The sequence below is a fragment of the Schistocerca gregaria genome, chromosome 11 (genome assembly GCF_023897955.1).
Source record: "Schistocerca gregaria isolate iqSchGreg1 chromosome 11, iqSchGreg1.2, whole genome shotgun sequence".
Taxonomy (NCBI): Eukaryota; Metazoa; Arthropoda; class Insecta; order Orthoptera; family Acrididae; genus Schistocerca; species Schistocerca gregaria.
Window position 1 is genome coordinate 84852772 of NC_064930.1, and position 24857 is coordinate 84877628.

The 24857-nt window shown below is 42.3% G+C and overlaps 1 protein-coding gene across 1 annotated transcript in view; it reads left to right on the top strand.

Moving 5' to 3' along the window:
• LOC126295328 (adenylate cyclase type 6) overlaps window positions 1–24857 on the top strand; it is a 2630635-nt gene that overhangs the window by 2392894 nt on the left and 212884 nt on the right. Inside the window, exons 13-14 of the mRNA XM_049987795.1 lie at window positions 5599–5770; window positions 15062–15156. Of these exons, the coding sequence (XP_049843752.1) occupies window positions 5599–5770; window positions 15062–15156 (267 nt within the window). The remainder of the gene's footprint in view (window positions 1–5598; window positions 5771–15061; window positions 15157–24857) is intronic.

Consider the following 24857-nt stretch of genomic DNA (forward strand, 5'->3'; position numbering starts at 1 on the left):
ATCATCTAACATGAATCCCATCGAAGATTTATGTGCCATAATCGAGACGCTAGTTCGTTATCGACGATGGTCACATGGACTGAACGTGGGTGTTGCGCGAAACCTCCGGTACTGCTGTAGTCAAGCCTCAGCCACTGTCATACCAGAGGGACAGTACTGTACATTATGTGAAAGACAATTAAAATGGAAAATTCCAATAATTTTCAAAACTCGTTTTTACTCTCATTAAAACTGTTCATCTGGTGAGTTCTCTTGTGAGCTTTCAATTATTGAAACCTTCACTGTCAAAGATCTTATATCTCGACCTGCAAATGGTTGTTCATCCCTCATAGTGTACCTCCTTGAGAACGCATTCCCAGCTGTATGTCCAGATGACGTTCTTACTTCTTATAGTCTCAACGATCGTTGCCTGCAGTTCATTTGGCAAAATCGCCCTGTATTCCGTGTCAGTACAGGACACTTTCTTGTGATAAGATGAAGCTGTTTACGTAGCAGTGCCTCCCGCTACGCCCATGGTCTTCAATAAAAAAATGATTTTTTCCCCCAGTTCAACGACCCGATAAGCTGTCACACAGAGATGAATTATGCTCGTCCCTTTGTCCACCACGCATGAAATCTTTCTCTGAATTATTGTTTTCTTGACGTAGTACACGTCAAATAAAAAAAAGTGCTAGCAGCTATTTTTGTTATGTAGGATATTTCAGAAGATATAGTAAACATTATGGGAGATGGTTTCAAAGATTAATTCGAGTAAAACACTTCATATAACATTTGTCTGGCTTTCATTGATTACAGGGGTACACCCAGTTATAGCGATACGTTTTCGCTTGACTTGTTGGTACTCAGTTTGCTATAGATCTAGCGACTCACTATCATTTTTGAATTTCAAGTGGCGAAGTTGTGCTTTAGTTTACACAATTGAATATTTCGCCTGTGATGTGTCGCCCAATTATACTGTTTACTTTAAACATGAGACATGTCTTTATAAATCCTGTGTATAGCGACATGGAAGTCGTGTACGGGTACTGAAGGGGAAACGCTGCTTCCGCTGCTTGTAGAGAATACATTAGACGATTTCCTAACAGCAGAGTACCAGCTTGAACAGTGTCGATGAAAGTCGTCCTTTCAGAACCGCACTCAAAAATTTTACTTGTACAAGAATATGGCGGACATTATGTACTTCACTTGCAAAGCATTCAACATCTTCGAGAAGGGGATAAAGGTAGGCGATTGGCACTCAGTCGCTGGCTACCTGCTAATCACCCAATGATCCTATTAACACTGTTTACTTACGAAGCCGCTTTCACTCATGACAGTGTCAATAACACACGTAACTAACATTAGTGATTCAAAATGGTTCAAATGGCTCTGAGCACTATGGTACATAACATCTGAGGTCATCAGTCCCCTAGAACTTAGAACTAATTGAACCTAACTAAGAACATCCCGCATATCCATGCCCGAGGCAGGTTTCGATCCTGCGACCGTAGCAGCAGCGCGGTTCCGGACTGAAGCGCATAGAACCGCTCGGCCACAGCGACCAGCTAACATTAGTGCTCCGACGAAAAGCCACACGCCTTCGTGGAAACATACAAGAACGGTCTCTGTAAATGTGTGGTGTGTAATGATAGACAGTCAGTTGATCGGGCCTTTGATGTTACTGCGTTGTCTTGCGAGGACCAGGTATCTCGTCTGTCTTGTAAACCAGCATTACTAAAAGTGGTTGCTTTCGCTACTGTTATGGTTATGTTATTCCAGCATGACAGGTCTCTAGCACATTCTACTTACCAGGTGTCACATCGTCTGAAACTATCATTCCTTGGAAGAAGGTTCGTCAGGAATCGTTACGCTTTTCGGCCACCAAGGTCATCGGATGGGATGGCTAAAAGGCGAAGTTTACAAAGGTAAACTAAGCACAAGAGCCGGCCGCAGTGGCCGAGTGGTTCTAGGCGCTTCAGTCCGGAACCCCGCTGCTGCTACGGTCGCATTTTCGAATCCTGTCTTGGGCATGGATGTTTGTGATGCCATTAGGTTAGTTAGGTTTAAGTAGTTCTACGTTTAGGGGACTGATGAGCTCAGCTGTTAAGTCCCGTAGTGCTTAGAGACCCCATCCCCCCCTAAGCGCAAGAGGCGAATCGATCGTTGAAATTTTGCATAGCGCTGCCATCATAAAAGCACGCCAAGATGACTGCCGAAGAGCTACACCTCCCGTTGCTTGGAAAATTCGTAAGCGTAGTCATTTCGCAGGTGGAATTATGGAAATGCAAATTGAACTTAATTACTTACCTTTGCTTAACATACTGTAGTACTATTGAGTATTCTAATCAATAAAAAGAAGACTATGTTACGTGGAAGGTATTATTCGAATTAGGCTTTGTTACCACCTCTTAAAGTGTATAACAATATTGCAAAGGGTGTACAATTTCTCTTCACAAATGAATTTATATTAGTTCCATTATTATTTCATAAATTAATCCAGAAATAAACATAATAAACAGTACTAGGGTGTGGAGTTAAAAACAGAAATTTTATCTGTGTCAAACATTTCGTAATTTCAGATGTTTCTAAAAACACAGTTTTAACTCACAAGCTGCGACATTGCCGCGAAAAAACAGTGACCCATATATGTAATAAGCTTCCTTTAATTTACGTCTATGGTCACAAACGTTTTGTTAGCAGATTACCGGTTTCGGTCTTTAATGACCATCATCAGATCTGTTTCATAAAAACAGTCCTAATATACTGCAGTACATTAGGATTTTGTTATTATGAAACAGATCTGATGATGGTCATTAAAGACCGAAACCGGTTTTTGTTTTTTATGAAACAGATCTGGTGATGGTGATTAAAGACCGAAACCGGTAATCTGTTAACAAAAATTTTGTGGTCATAGACGTAAATTGAAGGAAACAGCTTTAACTGTACATTCAGAACTAGTAGATATAGATTGTAACAACGAAAATAAAGTAATTCCTTTTCATAAATTTTAGCTTGAAATATAACATGTTGTGTATAAAATGACATGAAAATTTTCAGAAAAACAGCTGAGATAATATTGACATGCCCTGAATTCCAAAAATATTACTGGTATCGAGTACTACTATTGAGGAAAAGTAATACTAGACATGTCCCATTACACCACGACAGTAACATAATTTTTTTTTTTCTTATCAGTCCCCTGACTGGCTTCATGTGGCCTCTCTTGTGCCAACCTCTTCATCGCAGAGTAGCACTTTCAGCCTACGTCCTCAATTATTTGCTACATGTATTCCAGCCTCTGTCGTTCCCTACAGTTTTTACTCTCTAAAGATCAATAAAATACCACACACCTAGGTAGTACAGTTTTTTTGAGTCATCAGTCTACTGACTGATTTGATGCGGCCCACTACGAATTGCTGTCCTCTGCCAACCTCTTCATCTCAAGAATAGCACTTGCAACCTACGTCCTCAGTTATTTGCTGGGTGTATTCCAGTCTCTGTCTTTCTCTACAGCTTTTGCCCTCTACAGTTCCCTCTAGTACAATGGAAGTCATTCCCTCATGTCTTAACAAATGTCCCAACAGCTTCCCCCTTCATATTGTCAGTATTTTCCACATACTTATGTCCTCGCCGATTCTGCGAAGAACCTCTTCGTTCCTTGCCTTACCAGTCCACCTAATTTTCGGCACTCTTACGTAGTACCACATCTCAAATGGTTCGATTCTCTCGTGTTTGGGTTTCACCACAGTCCATGTTCCACTGCCATACAATCCTGTGGTCCAAACGTACATTCTCAGAAATTTCTTCCTCACAAAGGCCTATGTCTGACACTGCTAGACATCTTTGCGTCAAGGAAAGTCGTCTTCAATTTTGCCAATTTGATTTTTATATCCTCCTTGCTTCCTCTGTAATGTGTTACTTTGCTTCCAAAGTAGCAGAATCCGTTAACTTCATCTGCTTCATGGTCCTAAATTTGAACTTTAAGGTTCCCACTATTCTTATTTCTGTTACCACCCATTAGTTTCGTCATTCTTCGCTTTACTCTCAACCGATATTGTGTAGTCAATAGACTGTTCATTTAATTCAACAGGTCCTGTAATTCTTCACCACTTTTACTGAAGATAGCATACCACCAGCGAATGTTACCAATGATTTCCTTTCCCACTGAATTTTAATTCGATTCTTAAAACTTTCTTTTGGATTAATGATTTAAAAGTAGGGAGAAGCACTGCAGAACCGTGTTACAAACTTTCCAATCCGATCATTTTGTTCTTTGTTGGGCATTCTTATAGTTCACTGTTGGTGATTGTGCATGGAACTAACAATAAGAATGGAAGACCATTAACAAATTGCTGACAGAATTTTTTTCCAAATTATGAACCCCAGCTTCGCTTGATTAACGAAAGATGACAATGCATTGTATGGGTCTGCAGGCTTTCTCAGAAAATTTCTTTCATGAAATCTTCTCAGATTATCGGCCGAGACGTGGCTTAGTGTTGTCGCAACGTTTTGGCGTACTTCCTACTTGAGCGAAGAAGAAAGGATGGAAGATTATCATTTTATGTCTCGTCGACAGAGGCATCATTAGAGACGGAGTACAAACCCAAAATTACGAAAGGATGGAGAAGGATATCGGTTGTTTCCTTTGAAAATAAGCCATCCTGGCATTTGGCTGAAGTGATTCAGGGAAATCATGTCAGTTAAATCTGGGTGGCCGGGCACAGATTTGAAGCGTCTTTCTCCATAATGGGAGTACAGTGGGTTAACTACTGCGCTACTTCAGTCGGTCTTGGGATGTCAAATTAAACACCTTTCAGCCATCTAGTTTCCAAATTTATCTTATTTGGCTACCAGTTTCGGCGATTTACTACGACATCTTCAGGCCCCTGACCGACCTGTAGGAAGATTCCACCTCGGTTCTGATCGAAATAGGGACGAGCAATACTATTAGTAATAGATTTGGGCGTGCTGTAGCCATACCTTCAACTATGGATCGCTATAGCAAGCAGAAATCTACTAATAGCAATATTGCTGGCTCCTGTTTTGATCAGAATCGAGGTGTAATCTTCCTATATGTCGGTCAGCGGCCTGAAGATGCCGTAGTAAATCGCCGAAACTAGTAGCCACATAAAGTCAGTTCGGAAAGTAGACGACTGAAAAGTGTATCGAACAGCTGAGTCCCCAATGGAGATGTCCGCCCCGATAGCTGAGCGCTCAGCGTGACGGATTGCCGTCCTACGGGCCTGGGTTCGATTATCGGCTGGGTCGGGGATTTCCTCCGCTCAGGGACTGGGTGTTGTGTTGTCTTCATCATCATTTCATCCCCTATAGGCGCGCAGGTCGCCCAATGTGGCGTCTAATGTAATAAGACCTGCACGAAGGCGGCCGGACCTGACCCTAAGGGGCCTCCCAGCCAATGGCGCCAAACGCTCATTTCCATTTCCCAATGGACACGCAGTCAATCGGTCTTCGCCTGAAGATGACCAGTTGGAAACTCATCGAAACGTGGCGACAACGCGACGCCGCAACTCGGCTGGTTAACATCTGTAAGATGTGGTCGTTGGCAGTGGATTTGTAACTGTGTTGGCACGCGTCTTTTTGTTGCACGTGTGCCTGCAGACGCGTGCACGTGACCAGCGAGACGCTGCGCTGCCTGGGCGGCGACTACGCGGTGGAGGCGGGCCACGGCGGCGAGCGGAACGCCTACCTGCGCGACCACAACATCGAGACCTTCCTCATCGTGCCGCAGTCCGGCGGCGGGCAGGCGTCCACGCCGGCCTCCAGGGCCTCCGTGAGTAGACCACGGCACGGCACCGACTGCTCGGCCCACACACCGAGTCCCACAACACACCTCATACACCGATCATCCAGAGCATTATGGCCACCTAACTAATTTATTTATTGTTCCGTGGGACCAAATGAAGGAGAAGTCTCCATGGTCATGGAACGAGTCAATACATGAAATTATAACACGATAGTAGAAACAGGTAAAAGTAAATACAAGAAAAGTATTCACGCGACAATTCGAAAGTTTAAATAAAGAAAATCAACAATGTAACACTGGAATTGGCTTAATTTTTCAGCTCTTCCAGGAGCTCCTCGACAGAATAGAAGGAGTGAGCAACGAGGAAACTCTTCAGTTTAGACTTAAAAGCGTTTCCGGCTACTGCTAAGATTTTTGAGTTCTTGTGGCAGCTTATTGTAAACGGATGCAGCAGAATAGTGCACTCCTTTCTGCACAAGAGTCAAGGAAGTGCATTCCACATGCAGATTTGTCCCATCACACACATCCATGTCTGAGGCAGGATTCGAACCTGCGGCTGTAGCAGTCGCGCGCATCCGGACTGAAGCGCCTAGAATCAAAAAAATAATACCGTATGACATAAGCGTATTAAAATATGCGAAGTAGACTACTTTTTGTGTTGAACTGTCACTTATTTCAGATACTGTTATAATTGTAAATAAAGCAGCATTTAGTTTCTGAACAAGATCCTGAACATGGGCTTTCCACAACAGCTTACTATCTATCCGAACGCCTAGGAACTTGACCTGTTCGTCTAGCTTATAATATGCCCATTCTGTCTGATCAAAATATCAGTTCTTGTTGAATTGCGAGTTAGCAACTGTAAAAACTGAGTCTTACTGTGATTTAGCATCAAATTATTTTCCACAAGCCATGAACTTATTTCACGAACTACTTTATTTCATAATGTTTCAATATTGCACACAAGATCCTTCACTACCAAGCTGGTTTCATCAGCAAACAGAAATATTTTTGAATCACCTGTAACAATAGAAGGCATATCACTTATATAAATAAGAAACAGCAGTGGCCCCAGCACCAACCCTTGGGGAACGCCCCACTTAACAGTGCCCCATTGGGACTGAACATCACTGCCACTCTCAATATTGCGGAGAATTACCTTCTGCTTTCTGTTCTTAAAGTAAGAGGCGACCCAATTGTAAGCTACTCCCCTTACTCCATAATGGTCCAACTTCTGCAGTAATATTTTGTAGTCAACACAGTCAAAAGCCTTCGTTAAATCGAAGAAAACACCTAGCGTTCGCAACCTTTTATTTAATCCGTAAAAAACCTCACAGAGAAATGAGAATATAGCATTTTCAGTTGTTAATCCATTTCTAAAACCAAACTGTATTTCTGACAGCGTGTTATGTGAATTTCAATCCTCCAGTAACCTTGTATATACAATCTTCTCGATAACATTAGCAAACACCGATGGCATTGAAATAGGTCTATAATTGTCAACATTAGCTCTGTCTCACTTTTTATAAAGCGGCTTCACTACCGTGTACTTCAATCTGTCAGGAAACCGACCACTCCTAAAGGAAAAGTTACAGATATAACTAAGTACTGGGCTAAAATACATAGAACAATACTTCAGTATTCTGCTACATACCCCTAGATATCCCGTCAATAGCCAGTATGTCCAGGTATGGCGCGGATAACAGCGTCGTGGCACGGAAGCAGTGAGGCCTTGGTAGGTCGCTGGAGGGAGCTGCCACCACATCTGCGCACACAAGTCACTTAATTCTCGTAAATTCGTGGAATGGGGGCGACGAGCTCCGACCCCACATTCAATCACATCCCAGATGTGTTCGACCGGATTCAGATCTGGCAAGCTGGTGAGCCAGCACATCAATTAGAACTCGCGTCTGTGTTCCTCGAACCACTCCATCACACCCCTGGCCTTGTGACATGGGGCATTATCTTGCTGAAAAATGACACCGCCATTGGGAAACATGATGATCAAGGAGAGGCGTAGACGATCCGCAACCTGTGTACGATACTCCTTGAACCGTGATATTTACTTTCGAAACCTTTTCTTAAGAATTTACTTTATTTACGAGCGATTCATCAAGAACATTAACAGATTTAATCTCACTACGTGAGAATGGAAGTAATTGCCATTGGGTAACTGATGAAAACAAATTAAATTTCTTTCCACAAATTGAAATTTTATTCTTAAAAGGCCCTCTTTTTCTTTCTCTCTCTCTTTTTTATTTTAGAATTATAATCAGAGAGCACCCTCTAAATATCAAGTTACAATTTATTCAGAGACAGAAAGAACAAATTTTGACGGTATGAGCTTTTGGGCTGAGATCCTTGCCGCTCCCTTTTGACAGAGCCGTAGTCACGACCGCTCACAACAACCTCTGATAGACTACACTGGTGCAAACCTGCAACACACCAGATTACTTGAAACTAAAAATTTTACCAAGTCACACAAGCACACAAACTATGCACCCTGTAGGAGGGATAGAAATGGTCGAAAACGCTAACATTAAAAAAAAAAAATGTAACTTGCCACCGAAGGTGCAACTTGATTAAAAAAAAACTCTTATGGTTGAAGTATGGCAACTTTATGTTCTAAAATGACCATTTAAATACAAACCCATGAAATGCAGTCCTGAAAAAGAGGTAAAAACATGCTCTACATTGCACATATACCGCCTCTCAAGATGATAGGCAAGATAAAAACATATTTCAGGAATTCGGCCGTTACACTCTAAGGAATAAATTCGTTAACACTGAATCCGACAAACATGACAAAGACAGCTATTAACGTACGGCAGTCCGACAGACAGACAAGACAGTACTTGCCTAACAAATGCGGACGGGAGACAGACAACCAAGCAGGGGACGAGAGACTCACCAAGAAAACCAGTAGATTTAACAAGTCAATGAAAGAACATATCACGAACCACTTAACTTGTAATGAAGTGCGATGTCTGACGAAGACCTGGCGCAGCACCCCAAAACGCTCCCCCGAACCGTCCACTGCCAGCCGCTTCAACGGACGCAGGAAGGCGCGCCGATCTCCCGTCTCACGGCGTCGCAGCTCGCGCCGGCCAGACCGATGTCGTGGGTTGGTTGACTCCTGTTGCTCTCGTGTCGGCCGCGAAGCCACTACCCCTCGCTATACGGCGCGGCCCGCAGGACTCACGTGGCGACCTCACATGCGCCGACGCTCAAGACGGACAAGTCGTGTCTCAGTGCGAGGCCGACCAACCGATCGATCCAACCGCCAATGACCGTTGGTTAAGCAACTCGAACAGACTGGCGGCCTAACACATACTAGCACTCCGGGCGACAGACACTAATTGCCCCACATTGACCTGGCAGACCAACTGCCGCCACTCGCCGCCTAGCGAGCTCACAGCGCCCCTTAAATGCACGTGAACCGCCAACCTTTTCCCATTTCCCACCAGAGGGAGACACCAAAGCTGCGATTGCCACAACGGCGCCACCGCCAGAAACGGAGGGCGACTGCTCGCTCTTCAAAACAGCAATTTTTACCACGGCTCACTCCTCGGGCGTCGATGCGCCTTGTACGAGCTCCACTGGACTCATGGATACCCACGTGAATGTTCTCCAGAGCATAATGGAGCGGCCGCCAACGTGTCTGGGTACCGCAGTACAGGTGTTGAGGAGGTGTTCCGCTGGAAGACGACCGATTCGCGCCCTCACTTCGGCATTACGAAGAAGGTATCGCAATTAATCAGACTGTGCAACGCTCTGTCACTGCGTGAACGTCCAGTGCTGATGGCTGTGTCCCCATTTCAGTCGTAGTTGCCGATGCCGTAATGTTAACACCGAAATACACTCAGGCCCATCATTAATAGTGTTCGCTGTACTATGTCTTCAGACACACTTGTACCCTGTCCACCATTAAAGTGTGATATCAGTTCGGCCATAGTTCGCCGCCTGTCCTCTTTTATTAGTCTGCCCAGCCTACAGCGTCCGACGCCTGTAGTTAGGGGTGGCCACCCAACCCCACGACATTTGGATGTGGCTTCGCCTTGGTACTGCCACGTGTTGATGACACTCACCACAGAACTCCTCGAATACCCGCCAAGTCGTGCCATTTCCGAAATGTTCGTCCTGAGCCGCTGGGCCAACACAATCGGTCCTCGGTCAGACTCAGATCTCGTGCCTTCTTCATTCTACACAGGGGCAGCACGCTCATTGATACTACGTGCACTGTGCGTGTGTGTGTGTGACTGGCAGTCACTCCTCACCAGGTGACGCTGCTATCGCCTGGAAGGGTTTATATTGACAGGAGGTCGATGGTCACAATGCTCTGGCTGATCAGTGCACAATCACACTGGGCAAGAAAATTTCTCACCCTCACTCACCTTGGATTTGTGTCACATAGATTGCTACGAGATATGTCTGTCATGCCCTCTTAAAGTGGTGGAACTTATTGGACGGAACCCGAGGAGGAGTCCAGGCGGCAGACAGCGCCAGCGTCCTGCTCGTGTTGTCTGTAAAAATTCATACCTAACATTGGGCCTCCTGACATCTGTTGGTAACCGTGTATACCGCGCACGGAAGAGTCTATGCTGTGTCCTGCCAAACAATTATCGAATTTTGAACTATGTACACGCCAAAAAATTATTTCCTATATTTCTGCTCACGACGGAAACGTCACAAGGCGTGGGGTACCGATTCGACACTTACTTGGCAAGTCGCCTGTGTGGAACGTAAATGAACGATCCTAACATATTTTCGCTCAGCACCCGTCCTCACACCTCTCCTACCCCGTTTTTGAGAAAAGCGCCCCTGAAATACTTGATGCGCAATTCACTCAAACCTGACAGGTCTTATTGGTATTTCTCATCATCATACATTAAAGAGCCACAGAAACTGGTACACCTGCTTAATATCATGTAGGGCCACTACGTGCACGCACAAGGGCCTCAACACGATATGGAATGGACGCGACTACTTTCAGAAGTAGTGCTGGAGGGAACTGACACCATGAATCCTGCAGGGCTGTCCATACGTCCGTAAGAATACGGGGTGGCTGAGATCTCTATCGAACAGCACGTTGCAAGGCATGAAACGTCCCCTTAGAACAATTATACAAGATTGTGCTTAAACTGACACACAATAATTTTTAGCGCAACGCAATCTGACTAATCCCTACAAAAGAATGGCCCTGACTAACATTAACCTATACGTTTTACAAATCACTTACCTCACAAAAATCTTGGTTACTCGAACTACTGCAATACAGCGAGCGCCAATACTGCCAGCTGAATAAAAGATTCTAACTACAGAAGGCACAAACTACTGATAGGGATAGATAGCAAATGAAAGATTTTAATAGAGAGCAAACAATGTATTTACCTTAATATCATCAAAAGTCATAATATATACAGCAGTTCATGACATCCAGTCTTACAAATTTCAAAACTCCGCCATTTCTCTCCCCACATCCACCACTGCTGGCAGCTCACCTCCAACTGCGCAACGCTATGGGCTGTTAACAGCCAACTGCCTAACATTACAATGGCAGACAACAATGCAAACTAGCCACAGACTACACACAGCACAGCCAGTGGTTTTGATACAGAGCGCTAGTGGCGTTACAAATAAGAAAACCTAAACAGCCTACTTAATAGTAAGAAAACCTAAACAGCCTACTTAAAGGCATCCCAGATATGCTCAACGATGTTCGTGTCTGGTGAGTTTGGCGACCAGCAGAAGGGTTTAAAATCAGAGTGTTCCTGGAGCCACTCTACAGGAATTGTGGACTTGTGAGGTGCCGCATTGTCCTCCTTAAATTGCCCAACTCGGTCGGAATGCATAATTGACGTGAATGGATGCGGTTGATCAGACAGGATGCCGACGCATGCGTCACCTGTCAGAGTCGTATGTAGACGTGTCAGTGGTCCCATATCACTACAAATGCACACACCCCACTCCATTATAGGGCCTCCACCAGCTGGAACAGTCCCCTGCTGACATGCAGGATCCATGGATTCACGAGGTTGTCTCCATACCCACACAAGTTCATCCCCTAGATACAATGTAAAACAAGACTTGTCTGACCGGGTAAGATGTTTCCAGTCATTAACATTCCAATGTCGCTGTTGATGGGCCTTTGGCTCCGAAAGCCCGTATTGATGATGGTTCCTTGAGTGGTTCACATGCTGACAGTTGTTGATGGCCCAGCACTGGACTCTGTAGCAATTTGCAGAAAGGTTGCACTTCCGTCACGCTGAAAGATTCTGTTCAGTCGCCATTGATCCCGTTCTTGCAGGATGTAGTTTTGGTCGCATCGATGTCGCAGATCTGATGTTTTTCTGGATTCCTAATATTCATGGTACACTCGTGAAATGGTGGTACGGGAAAATCGCGAGTTCATCGCTACCTCGGAGACTGTGTGTCCCATCGCTGGTGCACCGACTAAACATGGCGTTCGAACTCATTTACAGCTTGATGACCTGCCATTGTAGCAGCAGTAACATACGCGTTGCTGACCGCAGCTACGTATTCTGCCGTTTTGCATATCTCAGTATGTGAGTACGCATGCCTATACGTTTGTCTGGCACATCAGTGTACGTCAATACATTATGTAGACAAACTGACAGAAATAAAATTTGTGATAACTCTCGTATCCTCAGGAGAGGGTTGTGCGACAAGACGGCAATTGGTTTCTCTGTCAAGTTCCAATGAAGTATCCCAATGGAACGCAACACACCGGGAAGTTCTGCTTCTATGTAACGTCAACGGACGTATCCGAACCTTCCATGGATCAGTCTGGTGCTCAAAATGACAACAAAAGCAAAAAAATTAATGTATTCACAGGTAAAGACACTATACTAACATACCACCGTTTGAAAAGTGGTCACGTTCACAAATGAGAGAACTGCAGTAAGCAGTCCTGTTATTGAAAGTGAATTGAAGCTACCCTAACCGAACGTAGTTCCAAGTCGTAATGAAATTATTTCCACCTACCCCCTTCCCCCCACCAATTCGTAAAGAAATCAAATTCGCATGTGCCGGCCGCGGTGGTCTAGAGGTTCTAGGCGCTCAGTCCGGAGACGCGCGACTGCTACGGTCGCAGGTTCGAATCCTGCCTCGGGCTTGGGTGTGTGAGATATGCTTAGGTTAGTTAGGTTTAAGTAGTTCTAAGTTCTAGGGGACTGATGACCATAGATGTTAAGTCCCATAGTGCTCAGAGCCATTTGAACCATTTATTGAAATTCGCATGTATAAAACACCTCCGTTTCAAGAAAACTAGTTTGTCACGCATCTCAATGTTTATGACGCCACATCTCCTGATGTGTATCCCGTACAATGGCATAAATTTGCATGTACATTCAGCTGGATACGTGAGAGGCTTATTAAAACTGGACAAGTCCAAAATTGCATTTTTTTTTCCAGGAATAGAAAGGAACTTTCCACCATTAAACTGATGCATGAAAAGCGTCCAAGCGATATTCATAGCGTATTAAAAAGGAACATCCTTTTCACTAATGTTGGTTTTAAGTCTGCACTCATAGTTCGTTCTTAAGGAGCATTTCTAACTTTAGACTTGCTTACTATTTGTAAAAAATTAAGAAAGATAGCTCTAGCTGAAGCAGGCGCGATTGACCCAGGACAAAGGAAGAGGGGGCCAGTGAAATGACAACCAGCTGCTTGGCTATATAACAAGGAGGTCACGGCGACACAGCTATCATTTACCACTTGACAAAGGTCGGGGAGAGCTCCGTTGAAAGGTAGTGGGATCTTAGTCACCTGACACTTCTGGAAGCCCAAGAATATTTTCTTAATTTATATACCTACGAGATAATGCAAGTATTTCATTTGTTTTGTTGTTGTTTTGGTCTCCAATTGGAACACTCGATTGATGCAGCTTTACATGCTGCTCCATCCTGTGCAAGCCTCTTCATATCTGAATAACTACTGCAACCTACCTTCTTCTGAATCTGCTTAATATATTCATCTCTTTGTCCCCCTCTATGATTTTTACTCCCCACACTTCAATCCAGTACTAAATTGTTGGTCCCTTGATGCCTCAGAATGTGTCGAATTAACCGATCCCCCTCTTCTACTCAAGTTGTCCCACAAGTTTATTATCTCCCAGTTCTGTTCAGTACCTCCTCATTAGTTACATGATCTATCCATCTGATTTTCAGCATCCTTTTGTATCACTACATTTCGAAAGCTTCTGTTCTGTTCTTGTTTAACCTGTTTATCGTCCATGTTTCACTTTTATACATGGTTACTCTCCACACAAAGACTTTCAGCAAAGACTTCCTGACGCCTAAATCTGTGTTCAGTGTTGACAAATTTCTCTTCTTCAAGCCTTTCTTGCCATTAACAGTCGACATTTTATATCCTCTCTACTTCGTCAATGATCAGTTATTTTGCTGCCAAAATAGCAAAATTCATCTACTACTTTAAGTGTCTTGTTTCCTAATCTAATTCCCTCAGCGTGATCCGATTTAATTCGACTATGTTTCACTATCCCTGTTCTGCTTTTCTTGATGTTCATCCTCCTTCCAAAATAATTTCTGAAACGTTCGACCCTTCTTCCAAGTCCCACACTGTCTCTGACAGAATTACAATGTCGTCAGCAACCTTCAAGTTTTTATACCTTCTTCCTAAACTTTAATTCCTGTTCCAAAGTTTTCTTTTAATGAATCTTTGGTTTTACATTTTGAGTTAACTAGTCTCGTGATAACCTTGATGCTGCTACTCTACACTCCAGGGAGAGCTCTGGTCTATGGCTACGCTTTGGATGATGTCCTTTATGGTGGAAGGGTGCATACCATATGTGCCCCATGCATGATGGTGCACTGGCGCACTTTCGTGTCACTGTTTGGCAATACGTAGCAAAAATCGTAGACAGCACTTGTGTTGGTCATGGCTCGCCCATACCATGGGCACGCAGACTTGAAACGTGCTATATATATTTTTTTTGTATGGGGATATTTAAAGGCTTTGGTGTATTTCCACTCTGTTGATATAGTCAGAGGACATCGGAAACCCGTTATTGGTGGTAGTCAATACATTCAGAATAGGCTTAGGATTTTTGAACGTATGAAAGTAGATGACGAAATGTGCTGAAGCCTTCCTTCACATCAATGGTGGTCATATGTAACACTTGATGTAATGTGATTGGCCTCAACTGCACATCTGCTGTATGGATTCTTGGGGACTCTGGTATTATTGTTATTCTTTAATATGTGTTTTACACACTACTTGAAAGCGTATGAATTGGAAATGTGTAAACTGTAATCGCGAACGGATTTCATGTTTCAGGTAAAACGGCCAAACCACACGTTCTCGATGAACGGCAGCGTGTCGAAGGAGATGCGTATGATGGGACACGGGTCGCAGTCTGGCAAGTATTCAAAGTAAGTATACACAAGGAGGTCTACTAACTGAGGCAATCCCTCTTAAGTCTCAGACTTTTTGGCATCTCGTATCAGTTGAGCATTAGTGCCAATGCTCTCAGTTAAATTAACGAGAATCACTTTAACAGGTGCTAAGTATAGCGACACGCAGCTAACCCAGCCTCTCGAAATAAAAGGACACACTGTTTTTGGAATACGTTTTTAAATAAAAGCAATCTAGGACAGCATGTTAAGTTGTTATAATTTGAAATTTAATAATCAGGTGTCTGGTTTCTAAGTTGTACTATCATCATCAGACCATTAAAACTCATTGGGAAGGGTAACACGAAGCTTCATAGGACAAGACATAGGTATAAATGTAAATAATGTAACTAATTTAAATAATTAACACTAATTTTATTCTTTGCATTTATAGCTAAGTTTTGTTCTTTGAAACAATGAATTGATCTTTTCATAGAGTTTTAATTGTGCAATTTAAATTAATTACTACATTATTTGCATTTATACCTAATTCTTACCCTCTGTAACTTTGTATTACTCTTCTTGGACAGTTTTAATGGTGTGATGATGACTGTACCACTATTAAAACCAGTCACCTGATTGTACAGTTTTAAATTTCAACATTTTACATTAATCAATTTTACATTAATCAAAAGCTTTTATTCTAAATTTTGACCGCTGTTTCACAGGAATAATGTTCCAAAACATACTGTCTTTGTAGATTAAGCGATTGGATGCGGTCTTTTGGTTTTTTATATTTTTACGATAAAATCACACGAGATCATTCCACAATGCTCTAACGCATTTGTGCTAACCAGAGGTTCATCTTTACACCATTACTACATAAAAAGATGACATAAAAATGATTACAGTATCTATAAAATCTGCAGAGAAACTATCCACGAGAGTCATTTGATAATAGAAAAGACAGTTTCGTCTCGTGAAACAACTGTTAGTAGGGCAAGTTTTGTACTTTTATAGCTTTAAGTTGGCATCACTGGGATGAGCCGTGATCAGCTGATGTATCAACATTGTTTTGTTTATGACTTCAAAAATACATTTCAAAATGGCGAGTCCACTTGAAACGTCCACAGTAGTTGAATAACGTTCTGTTATTCGTCTTTTACTTGCTGAAGGCGAGAAACCAGTGATTATATACTGCAGAATGTCTAAAGTTTGTGGTGAAGCTTGTAAGAAGCGTGCAAAGTTTTACAAGTGGGTAGAGCAGTTCAAAAATGGTCGCGATTCAGTGACTGACGAACACCGTTCTGGCCGACCAGTTGCAGTTTCAACTCCCTCACTCTAAAGTCGAACTGATGACATTATTCGTGCCGGCCGCCGTGTGACTGTGGAAATGCTAGACGATGAGGTTCAAGTATGTACTGGTACGGTTCATAGCATTATCTGTAACAAGCTGAAGTACCGCAAAACATGTGCAAGGTGGGTCCCAAAGCAGTTTTCGCGACTACACATGGAAACAAGGTTGAGAGTGTGCACTTCCTCAACAAAATTTTAATTTTTTGTGAATCTTGGGCTCACTATTATGAGCCAGAAGAAAAAGACAAAGCATGGAGTGGAAGCACACCAACTCACTTTTGATTTCAACTGCATAACGTTGTTGATGAACATTACTTAATCACAACCGCACACTTCCCCCCAGAATATTTCGTTAACTTCAAAAACATGGTTACCATTTTGAAGGTCTGTGCCTTTCCTTTTAGAAGAAGACCTGAAATACGGCATTTTCCATTTTAATTCTGCAACACACCTTAAACTAGGCATGTAGTATCGGACGCTATGAGCGAGACATGCATTGCGATACAGCTATCCTCTTGATCTCCCATTCACAGTTTCCTGATCGTGCTGCTAGAGGCGCTCGCAGTCACAATTTCTATAATCGCAAGAGAAACAGTCGCTTCAGCAGATTTCGTATTTACAGTAATGAGATAAGATTTTGAAATAAAAAAAATCTCCTTAAAGATGCTCATAAAGTGGCTCAGGGCGGATGGACTATCATAAATATTATTAAATTTTAACAAGATACATGCATCTATTCAGTAATTATTATGCATTTTCTATAGCAATAATAATAGTGTAGACAAACAATGAAGTACGAGAAGTAGTGTCCATCTTTTTAGTGTGAAGATGGGTCAAAACATTTATTGGAGAACCCAGAGCCCAGTATTAACGAAGCAACTTACTTCACCTACATTTGTAGTGCATGTGGTTATTGACATGACGGAACCTGAGTTTGCAAGAACAATAAACAGGGCTTACGAGCGAAGAGAAGAGGAAGAGGCGACGTACAGAAATGGTGGGGAGAGACAATAGACATAGAGTGGGGAAGGAGGAGATGAGTATAGAGAGTGTGGGGAGGAGGGGAGTAGTAGATGGACAGACAGATGGAGATTGAAGTGGTGTTGAGAGGGAGGGGCATGGATGTGGAAATGGAGAACTGATGCATAGAGATGGGTAAGAAGAAAATGGATGTAGAGTGAGGGGAGGCGGAGATGAGGTGGTGTTAAGAGAGAGAGGAGTGGATGAGAAGATGGACAGAGGGAGGGAGAGAAGGGGATTACGACGTATATCCAATTCCTATACCTATTTAGGAGATGCAAAGCATCAGTGATATACAGGGTGTGTGTATAGGGTGTTTCAGAAATACTTCTACAAAATATGAGGCACGTTCCTTATACCAAAACAAGTAAAAAATTTCATTTATACGTATGTCTTTAAATCGTTTCCTTTCAAGTAATTTTTTTTCATACTGAGCAACTAGCATCATATAACGTCTTCAATTCCCATTCTGTCCTTGTTGTTGTCTATTTTTCCACTGCTCCATCATCTTCTCCCCGCGTTGTCTTTCCCTTACTTCTGTCCATGTTTTTCCTGATTCCTTATTTCTTCTGCACTGAAAGCCTTCTAAATTTAATATTTTATTCTTGAATAGACTATAATCTGTTATTTCAGGCTCTTTGATGTTGTTTCTTTCTAGATCTTAACTCACTTTTGTAATACATGCTGTTGTCTATTTCTTCTTCCAGAACTAAAGGAATATTTGCTTCTTCGGACTACTCCCAGTAATTCGGTAAAGGTGTCCAAAAAAAGATTAATCTTCTTTTAGCGAGCACATTTGACGTTTTCCCTATAATTTTGCAGCTCTCCTCGTTACCTCCCATTTTTCAGTCATGTGTAGTCTGTATATAGGTTCCGCCTTTTATGCAAAAACTCTACTGATTCTTGGTACTCAAGCATGTTTTATTACCCCTGTGGCATCATCGGTTTTGTTTATTGAAAACTGTAAAATGTGAACATGTTTCAGGCTGTAACTGACCTAAAAAAGTGACTCCTGAAGACAGTTTTTGTTCGCATTTGTTCTTACCGTGATTTTACATCATATGGTTTTGCAGTGATATCAGTATTGTGTCCTGCACTAATATCTTGTTATGTGCAAACCAAACGATGTAAATGTGAATTTTCTCAGCGAGTTAACACATCTCTTTTTCTTAAAGAAACGTGTTGTGGTGTGGAAAAGTGTTTTGTGTATATATTTCTTGTATTCACGCTTTATTGTGACTGATCCTTCTCCTTTTGCGTCCTCAGGGCACTGCGCACACGTAGTAATGAACTTTGCGTGATCTCGGTTTTACAAGCGCCCTTTCAGTTCGTAAAACGTGGTGAGCACTATGTTGTGTGTCCTAACCCCATCGGCGTTCATTTATTCCCGTGAGAATTTAACGCCGAATGTAAAATTTTACTTTTATATATATTTTTATATATTCCTGATCTGCTGAATTTATCTTTGGGTGTCTTCACTGTTCAGAGTTTTTTCTGTGCTGTGTTGCCTGTCCTGTCCTACTTGAAGTCGCTGTTACTTTCAAATTTTGCCTATTCTGCGGACAATTTCGTTATTAGAGATTAGTGTGTGCCATTTTGTTTTGAATGTGTGTTGTTGCACTCTTGTGTGTTGCATGTGGTCATTGTTTGTATGTTGTATTGTTCTTATTGACTGTGACAATGGTCGCAGAGGCCTACGTTTATACAGTAATGTTTACCTTGTCTTCCCTTGTTTCAGTTTTGGTATTAGTCTGTTGGCTGTGGTTTCCTTCGGTGTTTTGTCATCAGAGATTATGGTGGATTTGTGTGTCCTGATTGCCTGTGTTATTGCTACAGCAACTAATTATCTTGTTAAGTTTGCATTAAAATTTGGTGTACTCTGTCTTTCTTGTTCTTTTACGATGTGTTCAGATTCTAACAATCGACAACATAGTGCTCACCGCGTTTTGCGAAGCGAAAAGTCGCCTGTAAAACCGAAACTACACAAAGTACATTACTGTGTGTGCGTTGTGCCCCCAGGACACAAAAGCAGGATCAGTGACGGCAAAACGTGACTTACAACACCTATATACAGAAAACATTTTGCCACACCACCATCAGGTTTAAAAAAAAATCAAGTATTGTGTTAACTCGCTGATAATGTTCGCATTTACATCGCTTGATTTGCAGATCAGTGCAGCCTGCAAAACCAAGTGATGTAAAGTCACAGTGAGAGCAAAAACATCTCGAGGCGTCACTTTGTTACATTAGTTACACTTTTCACAGTTTTCAATAAACAAAACCCACTTGTGACGGCACAGATGTGCCGAAACATGTGTCGGTAACCAGAATAAACAATGTTTTAGCATAAAAGGCAGTACACGAACAATAATCGTAACCGCAAACAAACACAAAAAGTAGAAGAGTCGCTAATGGAAAAGATAAATATCAGTAGTTTGTGTTGCACTCCTTATTTTTCTAACTATCTGTTTGTTAAGTACCTCTAATGTGTCCAGCTTATAGTTCACTCTTAAGGATTCACATCCATATAAACATTCTGGTCGTACCACTGTGGTATAGTGTTTTAGTATTGTTATTTCAAGTATGGGTTCTTGTGGTAAATATTCATGTCAAACCAAATGCTCTCTCCATTTTGTTAACTCTTACATCTAATGCATATTTTCCTGGTCCATTCTGTTGTGTCGTTTCTCCTATATACTTGAATTCATTTACTCGCTCTATTTTGCCTGTTTGTGTTACTATGGATTTTGCTTCCAGCTAAAAGTTTGTCGCCAGTTCTATTTGCTATTTCTTCCAAAAGGTTTGTTTGTCAGGGTTATTAATAAATGTATACAATTTAGATGACTGGACCTCTTCAGCGCATGTTGTTGTTGTGGTCTTCAGTCCTGAGACTGGTTTGATGCAGCTCTCCATGCTACTCTATCCTGTACAAGCTTCTTCATCTCCCAGTACCTACTGCAACCTACATCCTCCTGAATCTGCTTAGTGTATTCATCTCTCGGTCTCCCTCTACGATTTTTACCCTCCACACTGCCCCCCAATGCTAAATTGGTGATCCCTTGATGCCTCGGTACATGTCCTACCAACCGATCCCTTCTTCTAGTCACGTTGTGCCACAAACTTCTCTTCTCCCCAATCCTACTCAATACCTCCTCATTAGTTACGTGATCTATCCACCTTATCTTCAGTATTCTTCTGTAGCACCACATTTCGAAAGCTTCTATTCTCTTCTTGTCCAAAGTAGTTATCGTCCATGTTTCACTTCCATACATGGCTACACTCCATACAAATACTTTCAGAAACGACTTCCTGATACATAAATCTATACTCGATGTTAACAAATTTCTGTTCTTCAGAAACGCTTTCCTTGCCATTGCCAGTCTACATTTTATATCCTCTCTACTTCGACCATCATCAGTTATTTTACTTCCTAAATAGCAAAACTCCTTTACTACCTTAAGTGTCCCATTTCCTAATCTAATTCCCTCAGCATCACCCGATTTAATTCGACTACATTCCATTATCCTCGTTTTGCTTTTGATTATGTTCATCTTACATCCTTCTTTCAAGACACTGTCCATTCCGTTCAACTGCTTTTACAGGTCCTTTGCTGTCTCTGACAGAATTACAATGTCATCGGCGAAGCTCAAAGTTTTTAGTTGTTCTCCATGAATTTTAATACCTACTCCGAATTTTTCTTTTGTTTCCTTTACTGCTTGCTCAATATACAGATTGAATAACATCAGGGAGAGGTTACAACCCTGTCTCAATCCTTTCCCAACCACTGCTTCCCTTTCATGCCCCTCGACTCTTATGACTGCCATCTGGTTTCTGTACAAATTGTAAATAGCCTTTCGCTCCCTGTATTTTACCCCTGCCACCTTCAGAATTTAAAACAGAGTATTCCAATCAGCATTGTCAAAAGCTTTCTCCAAGTCTACAAATGCTAGAAGCGTAGGTTTGCCTTTTCTTAATCTTTCACCTAAGATAAGTCGTAAGGTCAGTATTGCCTCACGTGTTCCAACATTTTTACGGAATCCAAACTGATCCTCCCCAAGGTCCGCATCCTTCAGCCCATAGACCTATGATAAATACCCTAAATAAGAGAATCAGAGTTCACTCTTCTAGAGAGGTGGCTTGAAGGTTGTTCGATAAATCTTCTGCCCAGCATTTAATTGTGAACTGCATAATTATCATGTAGATGTAGATGTATCCCCCTCTTGCTTCTTAACAACACGAATTGGACGAATCAGGGACTGCCGCAGACTTTCAAAAACTTCCTCAATGTTTCCAATCGTTTTGCAGGCTTCCGTGACTAATCGATGAGTTTCGTGATCCCGGTGGTCTTCTGCATAGATAAATTGTTTACGGTGTCTCCCAGAATTAATTACCCAAAGCTTGGAGGTCAAGGGAATGTGCTGACCATGGAACTGGTCCTTCTCTACCTGTCCATCTGTGGTGGCAGATACCAGCCAGTGCACCTCCACCACTGAGCCGGAAGTGTGCTGGAGCTGCACCATGCTTATACCAGACCCTGTAGACGGCGTCTGTAAGATGTCCTAGGAGAACGTGTGTCCTCAGCAGACAGTCATCTACAATTCCAGGCCTTGCGTTAATCTTACACTTACCCTGATGTCTAGCATGTACTGTAGCATGAGGACTGCAATCGTTCCATATGTGTTGGCTGGCGAAATTTGTTATTTCATCTCTTCGAAACGTTGTGTTGTCTGTAAAGGAAACTGAAGCGGTAAATAATGGATTGGCAGTTTGTGCACCGACCCATAGCTGGAAGTTCTCCCCCGACCGGCAGTCATAAAGCTATGCGCACATCGTCTACGCTGAACTTGGCGATGTACCACGTGTTAGATCCACTTGTATTGCGCTGAAACCTGGCTCTTCCTCAACAGAGCGTAGAATGTGCTGTTCCTAGCCGCTTCATGAGCAGCAGACGGTGTTCCCCAATGAAGAGTCTGTGGTGTTACAGTTCCCATCTCCTCAATATGACAATACAGGGCAACAAAGGCTGGATGACTGACGCCGTCTGGTACAGCCATGCAACCTCGTATTCATTACCATTCGTGTACATGTACGCAGAAGATTTGTCTCCCTGCTTAAGAAATGAATATCCTACCATGTTTGAGCGGAGTACTATTAGCTAGCACACTACCTGTAGTACATGTTCACAACAGACGCATTGAAGACAGATGCTGACGAATATAAACAAGTCTCCCTGTGACACAGCATGTACATGGAAGCAATGCATCAAATGGGTGCATAGGCAAGTGAAGTTGTTGGTTTGTACCTGGAAATCCGTTGAGCATGATCTTTCACTAATAACTCGAAAACGAAGGATTTTCGGACAAATGTTTGCACGAACTCCTTTTTTCTTTTGGTGTCAGGAACCTGTCTCCAAAGTTTGTAAAAGTATTTTTGAAACACACTATGTGGGAGTAGCTCATCAACCAGGCTAATCTTATTCACCTTCAAAAACGCGCAGTACGAATTATTTATGGTATGGACTCAACTGGCTGTTCTCCCTTATGGCTATGAAGTATTATTTATTTATTAATGCATGAAGACGAGTACTAATACTCAAAATTATAACTACAATTGGTAAAATGAGTTGTTTTAACTGCCACAAGCATAAATAATCATCTTTAATAACAATAAGCCAGGAGTAGCTAGAGGTGGCCTACTCTTACTGCTTCACTGTAGAATTCTGTAGTATATATATATATATATATATATATATATATATATATATATATATATAGAAGTAGAGTACCTGAGACTGGTAGAATGTCCACCAGTGTATGTTAGTGATGTTCATATTCAGTGTTGTTACAAGGACTGTTAAGACATATGATGGACGACAACACCATCAAATGTTGAGTGATCACTTTTAAGGATACAGAGATGCCACTTACTCATATGAGACAACATTAGCCGGCCGGAGTGGCCATGCGGTTCTAGGCGCTGCAGTCTGGAACCGAGCGACCGCTAAGGTCGCAGGTTCGAATCCTGCCTCGGGCATGGATGTATGTGATGTCCTTAGGTTAGTTAGGTTCAATTACTTCTAAGTTCTAGGCGACTGATGACCTCAGAAGTTAAGTCGCATAGTGCTCAGAGCCGTTTGAGACAACATTTGCAGCAACTCACCAAATTTGAAAGGGGCCTTCTTTTTGGTCATTTGGTCATTTGGCCATCTGGTTGAGTCATGCAATATCCAGATCTGCGTGACATTTGGATGTGACAGTGGCTTATTGTGGCACTGCATAGGAAATTGAGGGCAGGCATACTTGTGAGCAAGGTTCTGGTTGACACCGTGTGACCATCACAGTGTAGGATTGTCCAACAAGCATTTTACATCAGCACCTTCTATCCAAGTACAAGTAATGGACTCTGTGCAACATTTTGTGTTATCCCAGAGCATTGGTTGGATAATAACCATATTGTGAAGTAAACCATAGTCAAATAATAAACCATAGTCAAATAAACCACAGTGTCAAATAGACATTTAAAAGATTAGCAACAACGGGATTAGGGAATTTCCATCACATATGTTGGCTGTTTTCACCAACATAACTAAATAAAAATGGCTGAGCTGGGAGTGATGCTGCGACTGTGACACGTGGAGTGCTTGTGAATATCACTATGTTATGTTCAACGATGAATTCCAGTTGTGCATTACCACAGACGACCATCATCAATGATTATGGCAATGACCTGGGAAGATGTTCCACTGTTCCAATGTTTTACAGAGGCACAGCAGTATTTGTACTAGTCTCATGATGTGGGAACTACCAGGTTTGGCTTTGGGTCACAGGTGGTAGTGGTTGAAGGAACTCTGTCATCATGGCAGTAAATCACAGCCATCCCGTGTCTTAATGCGTTACTTGTTATGCGATAGCATCGTGGTTTCATTTTCCAACAGGACAGTGCACATGTCGCTGGGAACTGTCTGCAGCACGATCCACAGATCTGTCCCCAACAGAACATGCTGGGGACAGCTAAGACGTCAACTCTGTCCCACTGCCAGTACCTGGGATGTCAAAGATCACTTACAACAGTTGAATTGCCTCAGGAGGGGATACGACTGTTTTATGACATCCTCCCCAAGTGAATATGTGCATGAAGCCAGACCAGAGGTGGTGCAACGACATACTGATAAATGGACTGATAGTGTAAAGTTATTTATAAATTCGACTCAATTTTTAAATCACAGAAATGAGAATACATACCCTGTCAAACTGTGAAGTTTCATTTTGTTCCCTCCTCTTCTTCTGGGAGTTTCGGTTTTTGGCCAGGCAATGCAATATTAACACTGTAAGACAATGGTGGCTTGTAGTGTTAAGTCAGTTCAT